The sequence below is a fragment of the Littorina saxatilis genome, linkage group LG16, assembly GCF_037325665.1.
Source record: "Littorina saxatilis isolate snail1 linkage group LG16, US_GU_Lsax_2.0, whole genome shotgun sequence".
Lineage (NCBI taxonomy): Eukaryota > Metazoa > Mollusca > Gastropoda > Littorinimorpha > Littorinidae > Littorina > Littorina saxatilis.
The window spans coordinates 19,573,802-19,588,232 of NC_090260.1; the positions used below are offsets into that span (position 1 = coordinate 19,573,802).

Consider the following 14,431-nt stretch of genomic DNA (forward strand, 5'->3'; position numbering starts at 1 on the left):
TTGTTTACAGTTTGGCTGCAAACAGACCTAGTGACACAGGGTCCAACTTGCCCCGTGTCGGGGTAAGTTGGCCCTACGTATGGGGCAAGTTGGACCCTCACTTTCAGAATGTCAGAAATGATTCACGAGAGCACTCAGTTCAACGGGATTTATTAGACCGAAACAGAAATAAAAACAACATTATGTTTTGCATCGCAAAACTGAACAAAATGAATCAAAGGACAAAAAATTCTTTTCGTGTTGAGGACATCAGTACATGTCCAATAGTACGAGAACAGGTGACTCCTTTGAAGGTCTCACGTGATGCTTGAAATGTTCCAAGAACTTCGGGAAGTTCTCTTCCGTCATCCAACCAGACTTGTGTGCACTTCCCTTAGATCCAGTAGGGGCTCCTGTGAGGAAATGGTCAGAGAACTTGACCCTTGGAAACACAAAAAATGGTGGAACTGAACGACCATCTGCAGATATTGCAGCACACAGGGTGACTAGTTGTCCCCTCTCTGATGACACCAATGATCCAACTTGTTTGGCACCAGTAGGTCCCACGACTTTGCGAGGCTTTTGGACTGTCACCACCCCCGTTTCGTCAACGTTCCAAATGTCCTTCGCCTCAAACTTGTACCTGTCGATTACAGTGCCCAACTTCTGAAAGAAGTCATCAATGTTTGCTCTGTTAAACGCTGTAGCACGACCAATACTGGTAGCTTCAGGTGTTCTGATAGAAATACAGTCTTTATGTCTCTTCATGAAGCCTGAAAACCAGTCAGCCCCAGCACGTTCTTTCTCACTCCATGACTGGGGCATACCAAGACACGGACCTCAATTGGGCACAATCCAAAATATATGTCACAAGCATCCTTCAGGTACTTGACCAGTGCCAACTCCTGTTCGTCAGTGAAGACCTGTCGGTGTCGGGTATACCCTAAAGGAAGACCTGCAACATTTTTCTCTCGCTGTGGGGCAGACAGGTTCTTAAATTTCAGAAGCTGGCGTCGGAGTGTTGTCTTTGGCACGTCGAAAAGAGCAGCAGTTTTCTTCACCCCATCTTCTGTGGTGTGGTAGTGATCTATCGCCCTGCGAATTACATCTGGCATGCATCCTCTGCTGGTCTTTCTTTCATATGTTCTCACCATAGTGGAACCTACACAAATGCAAAAAATAAATCACCAAAGTGTCCCAGTGATTTGGCACGCACACAGGCTTTCTCTCTCTCTCTTTCACACACACACACACACACACACACACACACACACACACACACACACACACACATCAATCTCACGGTTATTTAAAAGAACAAATAAACACAAAAACAGTGTATTATCACGAAAAAAGAATATACACTATATGGGGCATGTTGGCCCTACCCCCCGGGGCAAGTCGGCCCCTGGAACCAACGTGCCCCATCACATGAGGACCAACTTACCCCAACACAGGAAATTTTATTTGGAGGGGTAGCAATAAACACTGACACTGGGCAGAGCAAAAGTATCACTTTCCAGTGAAACCGTTGATATACATGTTTTGTTCATATATGTTTTTGTCTGACTGATGCGATTCATTAGCGCTAAAATCTGATCCAAACAAATCTTTAACAAATTTACTCCAAATGATCAAAATCAGTTTTTTATCACTTACCTCCAATATCTGCATCAGATTGGCGCCATATTTTCTGTGCAGGAAGGCGGGCAGTCGCGTGACGTAGTCACATGACCAAAATGTCTAAATACACCAAAGGAATCAAATAAAAGCCAATAGTCCAACTTACCCCGGGGGCCGACTATCCCCGGTCTCCCCTACGGTCGGTGGAAAATAAATACGCCAAGGAAAAATCCTAGAACACTTTCTTCACAATTGCATCCCTGTCGATCATTCCTGTCAATCATCCCTGTCGATCATTCCTGTCAATCATCCCTGTCAATTATCCCTGTCAACCATCCCTGTCGATCATTCCTGTCGATCATTCCTGTCAATCATCCCTGTCGATCATTCCTGTCAATCATCCCTGTCAATTATCCCTGTCAATCATCCCTGTCAATCATCCCTGTCGATCATCCCTGTCGATCATTCCTGTCAATCATCCCTGTCAATCATCCCTGTCGATCATCCCTGTCGATCATCCCTGTCGATCATTCCTGTCAATCATCCCTGTCGATCATCCCTGTCGATCATTCCTGTCAATCATCCCTGTCGATCATCCCTGTCGATCATCCCTGTCGATCATTCCTGTCAATCATCCCTGTCGATCATTCCTGTCAATCATCCCTGTCGATCATTCCTGTCAATCATCCCTGTCAATTATCCCTGTCAACCATCCCTGTCGATCATTCCTGTATATTTCAGGGATGGGACTTTTCCGCGAATCCGCGGACACAACTTACGAATTCCGCTGGAGTAATCTATTTTTCCGCGTCCCAATTCATCACAGTATCTATAACTTGTTGACTGAATGATATGGAGAGAAGTGAAGATGTAACAGAACACTGGAGGCTTGAGAGATAAATTGTGCTGACTGAAAACTCCTGATAACTAATAGTCATGTTGAGCTTCAATGCATTGGGGCGTCACTTGGATCATACTATTGCCAGTATTGGATTATGGATACATGGTCCATTCCGTAAATATGCACCATTACAATGATACCATTGTTGTGTGAAAGTGTTTTTTATGTTTGGTTGGGAATTTTTTTTTTGGGGGGGGGGGGAGAGGGGGGGGGGGGAGTGAGGAGAATGTCTTTTATACCTGATACAAACAAGTTGAATTTTAGTCTCAGAATGCACCAGATTGCACAGATTGTAATGTACCATTTAGAAATAATCTGGGGAGCATGCCCCCGAACCCCCTAGAAAAAAGCGATTTCCTCTTTTTTCATCACAAGAGAGTCCCACCCTTGATATTTATTGGGGCACTGTTTATCTTTAAAATTTGAGGATGTAAGTCGCTTGTTCATTTCAATGCTTGTTATTCTCTCAGGTGCTAGGAGATTGGTTCTGTATAACTCTCTTTTACTCCATTACACATGTCGTATGCATTGAGAGTACTTACTTCCCTTTGGTTATTTGATTTCTTAATACATGCCTCATTTGTTTAAGATTCTTACGGAATCTTTAAAATATAAAAAAGTATGGGTAAAACATATGACACACATAATCCGGACTAGTGAAGTCCAAAGCGGGTTGTTTCGAGAGCCCAGCCTGGAACCCCTTTGTGAAGTTGTGAGAGTGTGTGTGTGTATGGGGGGGGGGGGGGTTGTGTGTTTGATTAAAGTGTTTGTGAAGCCTTACCTGGAAATTAACCGCTTGTGATGGTGTGTGTGTGTGTGTGTGTGTGGGTGTGGGTCTGTGTGTGCTAGGAGAGGGGGGGCAGGGTGATTACAGTGTTTGTGGAGTTGTGGCTGGTGTGTTCAGTGATTGTTTGAACATAGAACTGGTGTGTTCAGTGATTGTTTGAACATAGAACTGGTGTGTTTTATTCAGTGATTGTATGAACATAGAACTGGTGTGTTCAGTGATTGTTTGAACATAGAACTGGTGTGTTTCATTCAGTGATTGTTTGAACATAGAACTGGTGTGTTTTATTCAGTGATTGTATGAACATAGAACTGGTGTGTTTCATTCAGTGATTGTATGAACATAGAACTGGTGTGTTTCATTCAGTGATTGTTTGAACATAGAACTGGTGTGTTCAGTGATTGTTTGAACATAGAACTGGTGTGTTTCATTCAGTGATTGTATGAACATAGAACTGGTGTGTTTCAGTGATTGTATGAACATAGAACTGGTGTGTTTCATTCAGTGATTGTTTGAACATAGAACTGGTGTGTTTCATTCAGTGATTGTTTGAACATAGAACTGGTGTGTTTCATTAAGTGATTGTTTGAACATAGAACTGGTGTGTTTCATTCAGTGGTTGTTTGAACATAGAACTGGTGTGTTTCAGTGATTGTATGAACATAGAACTGGTGTGTTTTATTCAGTTATTGTATGAACATAGAACTGGTGTGTTCAGTGATTGTTTGAACATAGAACTGGTGTGTTTCATTCAGTGATTGTTTGAACATAGAACTGGTGTGTTTTATTCAGTGATTGTATGAACATAGAACTGGTGTGTTTCATTCAGTGATTGTATGAACATAGAACTGGTGTGTTCAGTGATTGTATGAACATAGAACTGGTGTGTTTCATTCAGTGATTGTATGAACATAGAACTGGTGTGTTTCATTCAGTGATTGTATGAACATAGAACTGGTGTGTTTCAGTGATTGTATGAACATAGAACTGGTGTGTTTCATTCAGTGATTGTATGAACATAGAACTGGTGTGTTTCATTCAGTGACTGTATGAACATAGAACTGGTGTGTTTCATTCAGTGATTGTTTGAACATAGAACTGGTGTGTTTCATTCAGTGATTGTTTGAACATAGAACTGGTGTGTTTTATTCAGTGATTGTATGAACATAGAACTGGTGTGTTTCATTCAGTGATTGTTTGAACATAGAACTGGTGTGTTTTATTCAGTGATTGTATGAACATAGAACTGGTGTGTTTCATTCAGTGATTGTATGAACATAGAACTGGTGTGTTTCATTCAGTGATTGTTTGAACATAGAACTGGTGTGTTTCATTCAGTGATTGTATGAACATAGAACTGGTGTGTTTCATTCAGTGATTGTATGAACATAGAACTGGTGTGTTTCATTCAGTGATTGTTTGAACATAGAACTGGTGTGTTTCATTCAGTGATTGTTTGAACATAGAACTGGTGTGTTTCATTCAGTGATTGTTTGAACATAGAACTGGTGTGTTTCAGTGATTGTATGAACATAGAACTAGTGTTCTATAGTAAGTAATTATTTGAACATATAGAACTGGTGTATTTCATTCAGTGATTATAATGAACATAGAGTTGGTGTATTTCATTCAGCGGTTATATGAACATAGAGTTGATAACATGTATTTCATTCAGTGATTATTTGAACATAGAGTTGATGTGTTTCATTCAGCGGTTCTGTAAATATAGACAATTAAGGTGTTTCAGTTAATGATTCTATGAAATGACCATAAAAATGCTAATAACGTTTACATTTGTAGAGCGAATTACTTCATATTCTGTGATTGTATGAACATAGAAATTGCATGTGTGGTTTATTCAGAGGCTGCATGAACATAGAAGTGGTGTGTTTCATTCAGTGGTTGTGTGAATATAAAACTTGTGTGTTTTATTCAGTGATTTTTGTGTGAACAGAGAACTCCTTGTGTGTTTCATTCAGTGATAGTAAAAGGTGACTTCAAACAAATGCCACCCATAAAAATGCAAATAACTTTTAGATTTATATATAGAGCGAATTACTTCATATTAGATGTACATGAACTTCAGCCTATACATGATCACAACACAACGTTTCACATTTGAAGGTCAAACAAATGGTCTGGTTTCTGTGCAGTCTTTCGAAAAAATATTCTTCTTCTTCTTTGTTCATGGGCTTAGACTCCCACGTTCACTCGTGTTTTTAGCACGAGTGGAGTTTCACGTGTATGACCGTTTTTACCCCGCCATTCACGCAGAATATGCCGATTTCGGGGGAGGCATGCTGGGTATTTTCGTGATTTTATAACCCACCGAACTCCGACATGGATTACAGGATCTTTTCCGCGCGCACTTGGTCTTGTGCTTGCGTGTACACACGAAGGTGGTTAAGTCACAAGCAGGTCTGCACATAAGTTGACCAGGGAGATCGGAAAAATCTCCACTCTTAACCCACCAGGCGGCAGCGACCGGGACTTCGAACTCACAGTCTTCCGATTAGGAGGCCGACGTCTTACCACCACACCACTGCGCCCGTCCTTTGAAGGTCAAATGGTCTGGTTTCTGTGCTCTTTCGAAAAAAATATTCAAATTTGCTGATTGACTGAACAGTAGGAGGTTTGACATTGAGCTGTATATATATATATACCCACGCTCATCTCATTTAAACCTTCCAGACGTTTACCTTTTGGAATATGTGAAGGTCCACTTCTACAAAAACGCCCGAGGTTATTGCAGAGCTGAAGGATTTGAATACAGCCAATATGGAAGGTCTAGATTGGGCGAGTATGGGTTACCGCTTAATGTAAAAACCACCTAATGTTGAGTTTGTCCCTGAATTTGGATTTTTTTCTAGAGCACAAAAATCAGACTATCAGACTTTCAAATGTGAAACTTTGTGATGTAATCATGCATAAGCTAAATTCAAATTCAGTTGAACCCCCATTTTAAGACCCCCCAATTTAAGACTAATTCCTCCCTTTTGAGACCTTAGTTTTTTGGATTTCCAACTCATATCCTCTTTAAATTTATCCCCATTTTAAAGGACCCCAACAGGCTATTTTTGGTGTCAAAAACGCGTTTATTTGTGTTTTGGCGTGACTTAGGTTTACCAGACACTTGCATACACTTGTTTTTCCATCCGAGGCCAAGGGCCTATAGTGGGTCTCTGTGTCGCAGCTCTAGGGTATTCGTTCCACCCACTTCTTGGGTGTCTTGACTGGGGGTAGTCAGCAGGAATTCAATACTATATTGGTGCTCTCTCAGGTTTCTATCAAGCCTTCCTTTGAAACTGTTCACGGACGGGGCGTTGACTACACACTCTGGTAAGCTGTTCCAGTTCCCAACTACTCTCAGCCCAAAAAAGTTTTTCCTGATATCCAGGCGGGATGCTCTTTTTTCCAGCTTGTATTGATGGCCTCTTGTTCGGTCGTTCTTGCACTTTGGGAGCAGAGTTTCACTGTCCACATTGTACATTCCGTGGGTCAGTTTGTACGCCTCAATGAGGTCCCCTCTCAGTCTTCTATACGTCAGGCTTGGGAGGTTCAGGGCCCTCAGGCGGTCTTCGTACTCCTTCTCCTTGAGTTCAGGGACCATTTTTGTGGCTCTTCTTTGAATGCTCTCGATGAGCGTGGCATCTTTCTTCAGGGAGGGCGACCAGATAATATTGCCGTATTCTAGTATGGGTCTGATCAAGCCTTTGAAGAGTTGGTTCATCATGCTTTTGTCCATGTAGTCAAAGGTTCTCCTTATCATTCCAAGGATGCTGTTTGCTTTGTTTGTCGTCTTCCTGACGTGCTGTGAGAATTTCAGTGTAGGGCCGTCAACATGCACGCCAAGGTCCTTTTCACATGTCGTTGCTTCGAGGGTCGTCTGGTTAGCTCCATCCTGCATGTGGTAATCATGTTCTTCGTTCTTTTTGCCCAGGTGCATGACCTTGCACTTCCCAGCGTTGAAACGTAACTGCCAGTCGTTGGCCCACTGTTGTAGAGCTGTTAGGTCCCTCTGAAGTCCCTGACAGTCATTCTGGTCGTTTGCTGTGGAGAAGACCTTGGTATCGTCGGCAAAGATCCGGAGTAGGCCCTCCACTGCATCAGGCATATCGTTCACGTAGCAGATGAAGAGGATCGGACCGAGGACACTCCCCTGGGGAATACCGCTGGAGACTGTGGTCCAACCTGATGATGCGCCATTCAGAGTCACTCGTTGCTGTCTTTCGCTTAAAAAGTCAGTGACCCAGCTATGTACGCTGCCCTGGACGCCGTATTTCTCCAATTTCAAGAGAAGCCGCTGGTGGGGAACGCTGTCAAAAGCCTTGGCAAAATCCAAGTAGACAGCGTCCACTGCATTGCCCTCGTCCAGGAGGCTTGTCCAGATGTTGATAGTGTCCAATAGCTGTGTCATACATGAGCGGCCGCTCAAAAAGCCGTGCTGGCAGTCAGTGAAGGCTGGCTCCATGTGTTCCAGTAGTGGTGTTCTGATGATGCCCTCCATCATCTTGCATGGTATTGACGTTAGGCTCACCGGCCTGTACTTTCCTGCCTGTGACTTGCTCCCTTTCTTGAAAATGGGGCTGACTTGGGCTATCTTCCAATCGGCAGGAATCTTGCCGTCTGCCATGGACTGGTTGAAGAGGATTGTGAATGGTCTAAGCAGCTCCTCCTGCGCTTCTTTTAGCACTCGAGGGTGCATCCCATCTGGCCCTGGGGACTTGGTAGCTTTCAGTTTTTTAAACTGCTCTTGTACCATTTTCTCAGTGATCGTCAGGTTCTCCAATATCCCCAACCCCTCTCTCCTGTCAAAGCTTGGTAGTTGGGTCAAATCTTCTTTTGTGAAGACACTGGCGAAGAAATTGTTGAGGACTTCAGCCTTTTCTGCGTCGCTTTCTGTATATGTTCCATCCTCCCTCTTGAGGTCGGCCACTAGCTCCTGCTTTGGTTTTTAGCTTTGAGTTGGCGTATGCGTAGAAGGCTTTGGGGTTGGTTCTTGCCTGTTGCGCTATCAGCTTTTCGAATTCTCTCTTTGCCTTCCTGACTTCCCACTTAGCCTGGTTTCTGCATTTTGCAAACTCTTGATAATCCTTCCCCTCTTGTGTTTCCAGGTATCTTCTGAACGCCTGGCGCTTTTTCTTGACCTTGGTCATCAGTTGTGGGTTCATCCATAGTGGTTTTCTAGGTTTCTGTCCTTTCGGGCCGTTTTCCTTTGTCGTTTTCTTCGGTATGTGTTCTTCAATGACTTCCTGAACATGGGCCTTTAGGGTCTGCCAAATTTCTTCCACGTTTTTCTTTCCCTTCATCTCCTCCCAGTCTGTGGCCTTCAGCTTTGCTCTGATGGATTCGTAATCCCCTTTGTCGTAGCAGTATCGCACCTTGTTGTTTGGTTTCTCCTCCGTGTAGCAGCGTAGGTGGAAATCGATGCATGCATGGTGACTTTTCCCTATTGGTGCTTCGAGCCTGACATCCCCCACCATGCCTTCCTCGTTTGTGAAGACCAGGTCCAAAAAGTTTGCCCTCTGATCCCCCCTGTAGTGCGTTGGCTGCAATACGTGCTGATGCATGAAGCTGTCTTGGACGCTTTCCAGGAAAAGAGAGTCCGGGTGCTGCGTGCCTGCTGATGACTTCCCCTCTCCGTCTGCCCAGGTCACTGCTGGGTGGTTGAAATCGCCCATCACAAGGATGTGCGAGTACTTGCTTGCTGCTGTTTTCTGGAAGTACTCTCTCAGTATTTTGTCATTGTCAGGTGAGCTGTTTGGTGAGCGGTATACGCAGGAGATAAGCAGTGTGTCGTGATTCTTGAGTCTCACTCTGGCCTGTATGACTTCTTGGATATCGTCCACAGACGTGCTGACCTCCAAGGCTCCAAGTGTGGTTTTGGTGTACAGTGCAACTCCCCTCCCCGTGGTTTTATCTATGTTGGTAAACAGGTCGAATCCTGGCATTGAGATTTCAGAGGCCTGTACTTCTGTTTTAGAATTTTTTGGCCGTACTTCTGTAACTGCAATGATGTCTGGGTCCTTGCTATAAATCAGTGTTAAAAGTTCATCTCTTTTATTTGTCAAAACATCAGCGTTAAAATAGACGCAGTTAAAACCCTCACGCTTGTTAAAAGTGGTGTTGCAGTTAAAATTCGGCTTAAAACTCTGTCCATTCACTCCCGTCCCTTCGCCGCATCTGCGGCCTCCCCTATCTCCAGTCTGTTGTTTCTGTGTTTGGCGTTTGCTGCCGTTGTTGAGCTGGTCCTCTCTCTTTGGTCTCCCCTTTGGTTTCTGAGTGTTTTTTCTGGTTCCTGCTTCTGGGTTGGGTCCCCTGTTCTTTCCGTCTCTCTTGATTTTGTGGCTGGCTGGTTTGCCTTTGTTTCCTGCTCTTGGTCCTTGGTTGTGCTCTCCTCTGAGACCGGTGTTAGTGGTCTCCTTCTCCTCTCCATTTGTTCTGTTCTTTCCCTTGGTGTCATGTCCCTCTTGGCGTATATGTTCTTCATCTTCGACTGTGTTGCTGAGAGACCCAAGTTTTTTGATTGCTTGATGAAGGTGTCTCTGTCCTGAGGTGTGGGCACGGTTATTCTCAAGGGCCTTGGCTTTTCTTGGTGCTCTGGGCATTTGCTCTTGGCCAGTCTTACAGGCTTTGTTATTTCAATGCTAGGATTAATGTCAAGCTCCTTCAGGAGAGAGTGTACTTGTTGTAGGTCGTGTTCTTTCCTATCATCAACCTCAGATGCCGTGCTTTCTTCAACATTGAAGAGGAGAATGTTTGTCTTCCTTCTTTCTCTTTCCCTAATCTCTCCCACGCTTTCTCTCACAATGTCTGTTTTATCGGATTCTTCCTGCTGTGGCTGTTGGTTTCTCCTGACTATTTCTTCGACAGCAGCGATAAGCTTGTCGGTAAGTTGGCCCTCCTCTATGCTGGTAATTTTGCTCTTCATATTATCTATTTCTGACTTGAACTCACTATACTTGTACTTGTACTTGTACTTGTACGACGATTTAGGTTAAAAACCTGTACGCCGATCCACAAAAGTAAGCTGCATACGCGGGGGGGCTAGTAGCAGCTTGGTGTGTAGACACTTGATGTGTGCAGGGTTCCTGCAGGGCAGAGCTGATACAATTCAAGGAGTTTTCAAGGACATTTCCAGGACCAAATAAATGCTTTTCAAGGACATGATTTTCCCCGAATTAATCAGTTTTTCAAGTCATCAAGTTCTCCGCGTCTGCAAACTATTAGTCATTCCGTAGTTGTTTCCCTTGCCAACTTCCGGGAAGTGAAGCAACTACGGGTGACCAGTAATAGTTAGTTCGTCTGCTTTCGTTTTCACTCGATCTTTTATTCTCCCAAAATGTGTGTACTGTATTTGACGAAAAAAAAGAGGGTTGCATTTTTTTTTTAAATAAGACAAGCTGCTGACGAAATGTATAGGCAACAATTTGGAAAAATCAAGTACTTTTCAATGACTATTTAACAAAACTCTATTTTCAAGCACTTTTCAAGGCCTGGAAAAGGTTTTCCAATTTTCAAGGAGTTTTCCAGGGTTCAAGGACTCTGTACGAACCCTGCACTGTGTCTTTCCAGTGGCTGTCCAGTCGTGCTTTAAAGCAGTTAACGCTATCAGCTGTCACAACGTTTTCGGGCAGGGTGTTCCAGTCTAAGACAACTCTGTCTGCGAAGAAAGCACTCCTTACTTTTGACTTGGCAAAGTTTTTAAACAGTTTAAGACTGTTTCCTCTCATGTCCCTTTCAGTGGGTGGGGGTTTGTGTAGATTGGGTTTCTGGGTAATGTATATACCTTTGAGGTATTTAAAAGTGTCAATCATATCACCCCTGCGCCGACGATGCTGGAGACAAGGAATTCCCAGGATCCTAAGCCTTTCTGAGTATGACAGTTCCTTCAGACTTCCAATCATCCTTGTTGCCCTTCTCTGGACATTCTCTAGGTCTTTGCAGAGCCCTTTAGCCTGTGGATTCCAGACTGAGTGACCATATTCTAGAATGGACCTGACCAAGCTTTTGTACAGCTGTACGAAGGTTTCCTTGTCCAAGTTCTGAAAGGTTCTTCTAATTACTCCAAGTACTCTGTTTGCCTTTGATACTGATGTTGTAATGTGTTCCTTGAAAGACAGTTTGTCGTCAATGTGCACACCTAGATCTTTCTCTAGCGTTGTTTCAGATAGGTCATGCTGTACTCCATCTGCTGAGTTTGTCATGTGGTATTTTGCGTCCGATTTCTTTGGACCTATTTTCATGGTGTGACATTTCTGGGGGTGGAAGGACAAGAGCCATGTCTCTGACCATTCCTGGAGTCTGTCCAAGTCATCTTGGATTGAGTTTGTGAGTTCGGTTGAGTCACTTCTTGCGTAGAGCTTGGTGTCATCAGCGAAAAGCTTCACACTGTTGTTCACCACTCGTGGCAGGTCATTGATGTACATGACAAACAAAACTGGGCCCAGTACGCTGCCTTGTGGGATACCACTAGTAACTGGTGCTGGTGCTGAGTGAGAGCCGTTAACAACAACTTGCTGGTGCCTATTGCTTAGGAAGGCTTGGATCCAGTTCAGGAGTTTCCCCTGTAGTCCAATTGCTTTGAGCTTGGATAGTAGACGCCCGTGAGGAACCGTGTCAAATGCTTTTTTGAAATCCATATAAATGGCGTCAATGCAAGACCCATCCTCCATAGCTGAGGTCCAGTCGTCCAGTACTTCCAAGAGGTGAGTGACACAAGATCTTCCTTTGACGAAACCATGTTGCTCTCTGCTGATCAGGTCGTTTTCCTCAAGGTGCTGAGTTATGCTACTTCTCACTAGTTTCTCCATCACTTTACACAGGATGCACGTCAGGCTCACTGGTCTGTAGTTCCCTGGTTCTTGCTTGCTCCCTTTCTTAAAGATTGGTGAGACATTCGCTGTTCTCCAGTCTTCTGGTAGCACCCCTTCATCCATAGACAGAGTGAAGATTTTGCTAATAGGGTAAGCTAATACGTCTGCTAGCTGCTTCAGGATGAAAGGGCTGATGCCGTCTGGCCCAAGCGCTTTATTTGGGTTCAGTTTTTCCAGGAGGGTCTTCACTTTGCTCGTTATTACTGTAACTGATTCAAGGGGTTTCTCAAAGGCATAATTTGGGGCTTCTGGCATCTCTCCAGTTGTTTCTTCAGTGAAGACACTTTGAAAGAAGTCATTCAGGGTGTTAGCTTTCTCCACATTTGATGTGGCCAGAGTTCCATCTTTTCGTTTTAAGTCAGCGATTCCAGATCTGATAGTTGTTCTTGACTTCACGTATGACCAGAAGACCTTTGGGTTGTCCTTTGCTCTTTCAGCTACTTGCTTTTCCATTTGGCGTATTGCTTGCTTACATGCCCACTTGGCTTGGTTTCTAGCTCTGGTGTATCTAGCATGGGCTTCTTCTTGCTGTGCTTCTAACTGTTGATACTTTTCCTCGTCTTCTTTTTTCTTTGTTCTGAGGTAGGTTAGTTCCGCAGATTTGGCCTCTTGCACTGTGTGTCTCCATTTTCTGAACAGCTGGTGCTTAATTTTTACTTTTGCAAGTGTTTTGGTGTCCATCCAGACTCCCCCCTTACGCTTTCCTGGTGATCCTTTTGACTTAGGAACGAATTTGTCAGTTGCTTGGCTCAATAGACCCTTAAAGTGTGTCCAGGCTTCCTCAGTACGCATGTTTCTCAATTCGTCGTCCCAGTTAATCCGTCTCATTTCTTCTTTCATGATCTCATAGTTGCCCTTGTGAAACCTGTGGCGACTCGTTGCTGCATGCCCTACTGGTGAACGTGAGCCTGTGATTTTTACTAACAATGTAAGATGGTCACTTTTTCCAATTCCTGGTAGAGTTTCAATGTCTGTGACAAGTTCTTCTTCTGTGGTTAAAACCAGGTCAACGATGTTGCTTTTTTGTCCCTTCCTAATGCGTGTGGGTTCTTTCTGGTGTTGGATCAGGTATGAATCCTGTGTGGCCAGCCAAAAGTCCTTGGCAGGGTGGTTTGCACCCATGCTACATGAACCCTCAATCCAGTCTATTTCGGGGTGGTTAAAGTCTCCCAGCAGGATGATGTGAGGATATCTTGCCCGCAGTTGGTCTAGATTTCTGATCAGCATGGAGAGCTGTTGGCTATTCTCTGTTGTGCTGTTGGGACTCCTGTATATCAGACCAAACAAAATCTTTTCTTTGTCAATTTCACACTCCACAAACAGTGCCTCTTCAAATGAACCACAGTCAATTTCTGTACATATATTTGCCTTGATATCCTGATGAACTTGAAAGCAAAGTCCTCTGCCATTTTCTGATAAGTTGTGAAAAACAGCATAGTCTTCAAACACAATTTCGCATTCTTGAACATTATACCTACAATTTTTGGGCTTGACTTCTACAAATGCGAGAAAGGCTGGGCTATGTAACTGAATCAGAGCTCTGATTTCACTCCTCTTGTTCATCATACAATCTACATTGCTGTACAAGCATGTGCAAGAAACGTGCGACGCAGAAGGTTTAAAACTATTTACAGTGTCTGTTAGCTTTACTCCAGTTGCTTTTCCCCTGCACTTGGCGGGTACTTGCCTATGTTGATCACTTTTCCATTTTTTCTTATCCAAACAGCCTTCTCGTCCCCCGATGCATCAGATTCAGATTTCTTTCCTTTCCATTCTTTGTAGAGAGCTTCTTCTTCTTCTCTTTCCTGGGGTGTTCTGTCTCTAGTCATAGCCACTTGTAGGCAGATACTGTCATCTTGTTTCTTGCCTTCTTTGTCTTCTGTTTCTGCTGCTGTTTTCTCTTTCTTTAACTTATGGAATGACTGGAGGACATCGTCTCTTTCAGATCTGTCTTTGAAGCTCACGCGAACTGGTCTATTTTTTTCTTCACTGTATTTTCCGAGTCTGCGTGCTTCCCTTGGTTTGTGGGTAGCTAGTTCATCTAGTAGCTTAGAGATCACATCGTTGTCCTTTGAGCCATGCTCCGGTAGTCTAAAAATGATCAGATTCTTTGATCTTTTCGATCTTTCTTCCAGTTCTGCTGTAGTTTTTCTTTCACTTTCTCTTAGCTCGCTCATGATTCTTTCCTCATCCACAGAGCCTTCATGTTTTTTGCTGGATGTCTCAAACTCCGTGAGTTTGTCAGTGTTTTCTTCAACTTTTTTA

General features: G+C 43.7%; 1 protein-coding gene and 1 long non-coding RNA gene across 2 annotated transcripts; both read right to left on the reverse strand.

Annotated features, from left to right (window-relative positions):
• Window positions 1-133: 133 nt before the first annotated feature.
• On the reverse strand, window positions 134-1,915 carry LOC138951542 (uncharacterized). The gene is made up of 2 exons (XR_011451159.1): window positions 1,639-1,915; window positions 134-1,141 (listed from the first exon to the last, which is right to left on the reverse strand). It is a non-coding gene; the product is annotated as an uncharacterized lncRNA (long non-coding RNA).
• Window positions 1,916-9,450: 7,535 nt separating this feature from the next.
• On the reverse strand, window positions 9,451-10,221 carry LOC138949912 (110 kDa antigen-like). The gene has a single exon (XM_070321696.1). It carries the CDS (start codon window positions 10,219-10,221, stop codon window positions 9,451-9,453), a length of 771 nt encoding a protein of 256 aa, XP_070177797.1.
• Window positions 10,222-14,431: the final 4,210 nt, after the last annotated feature.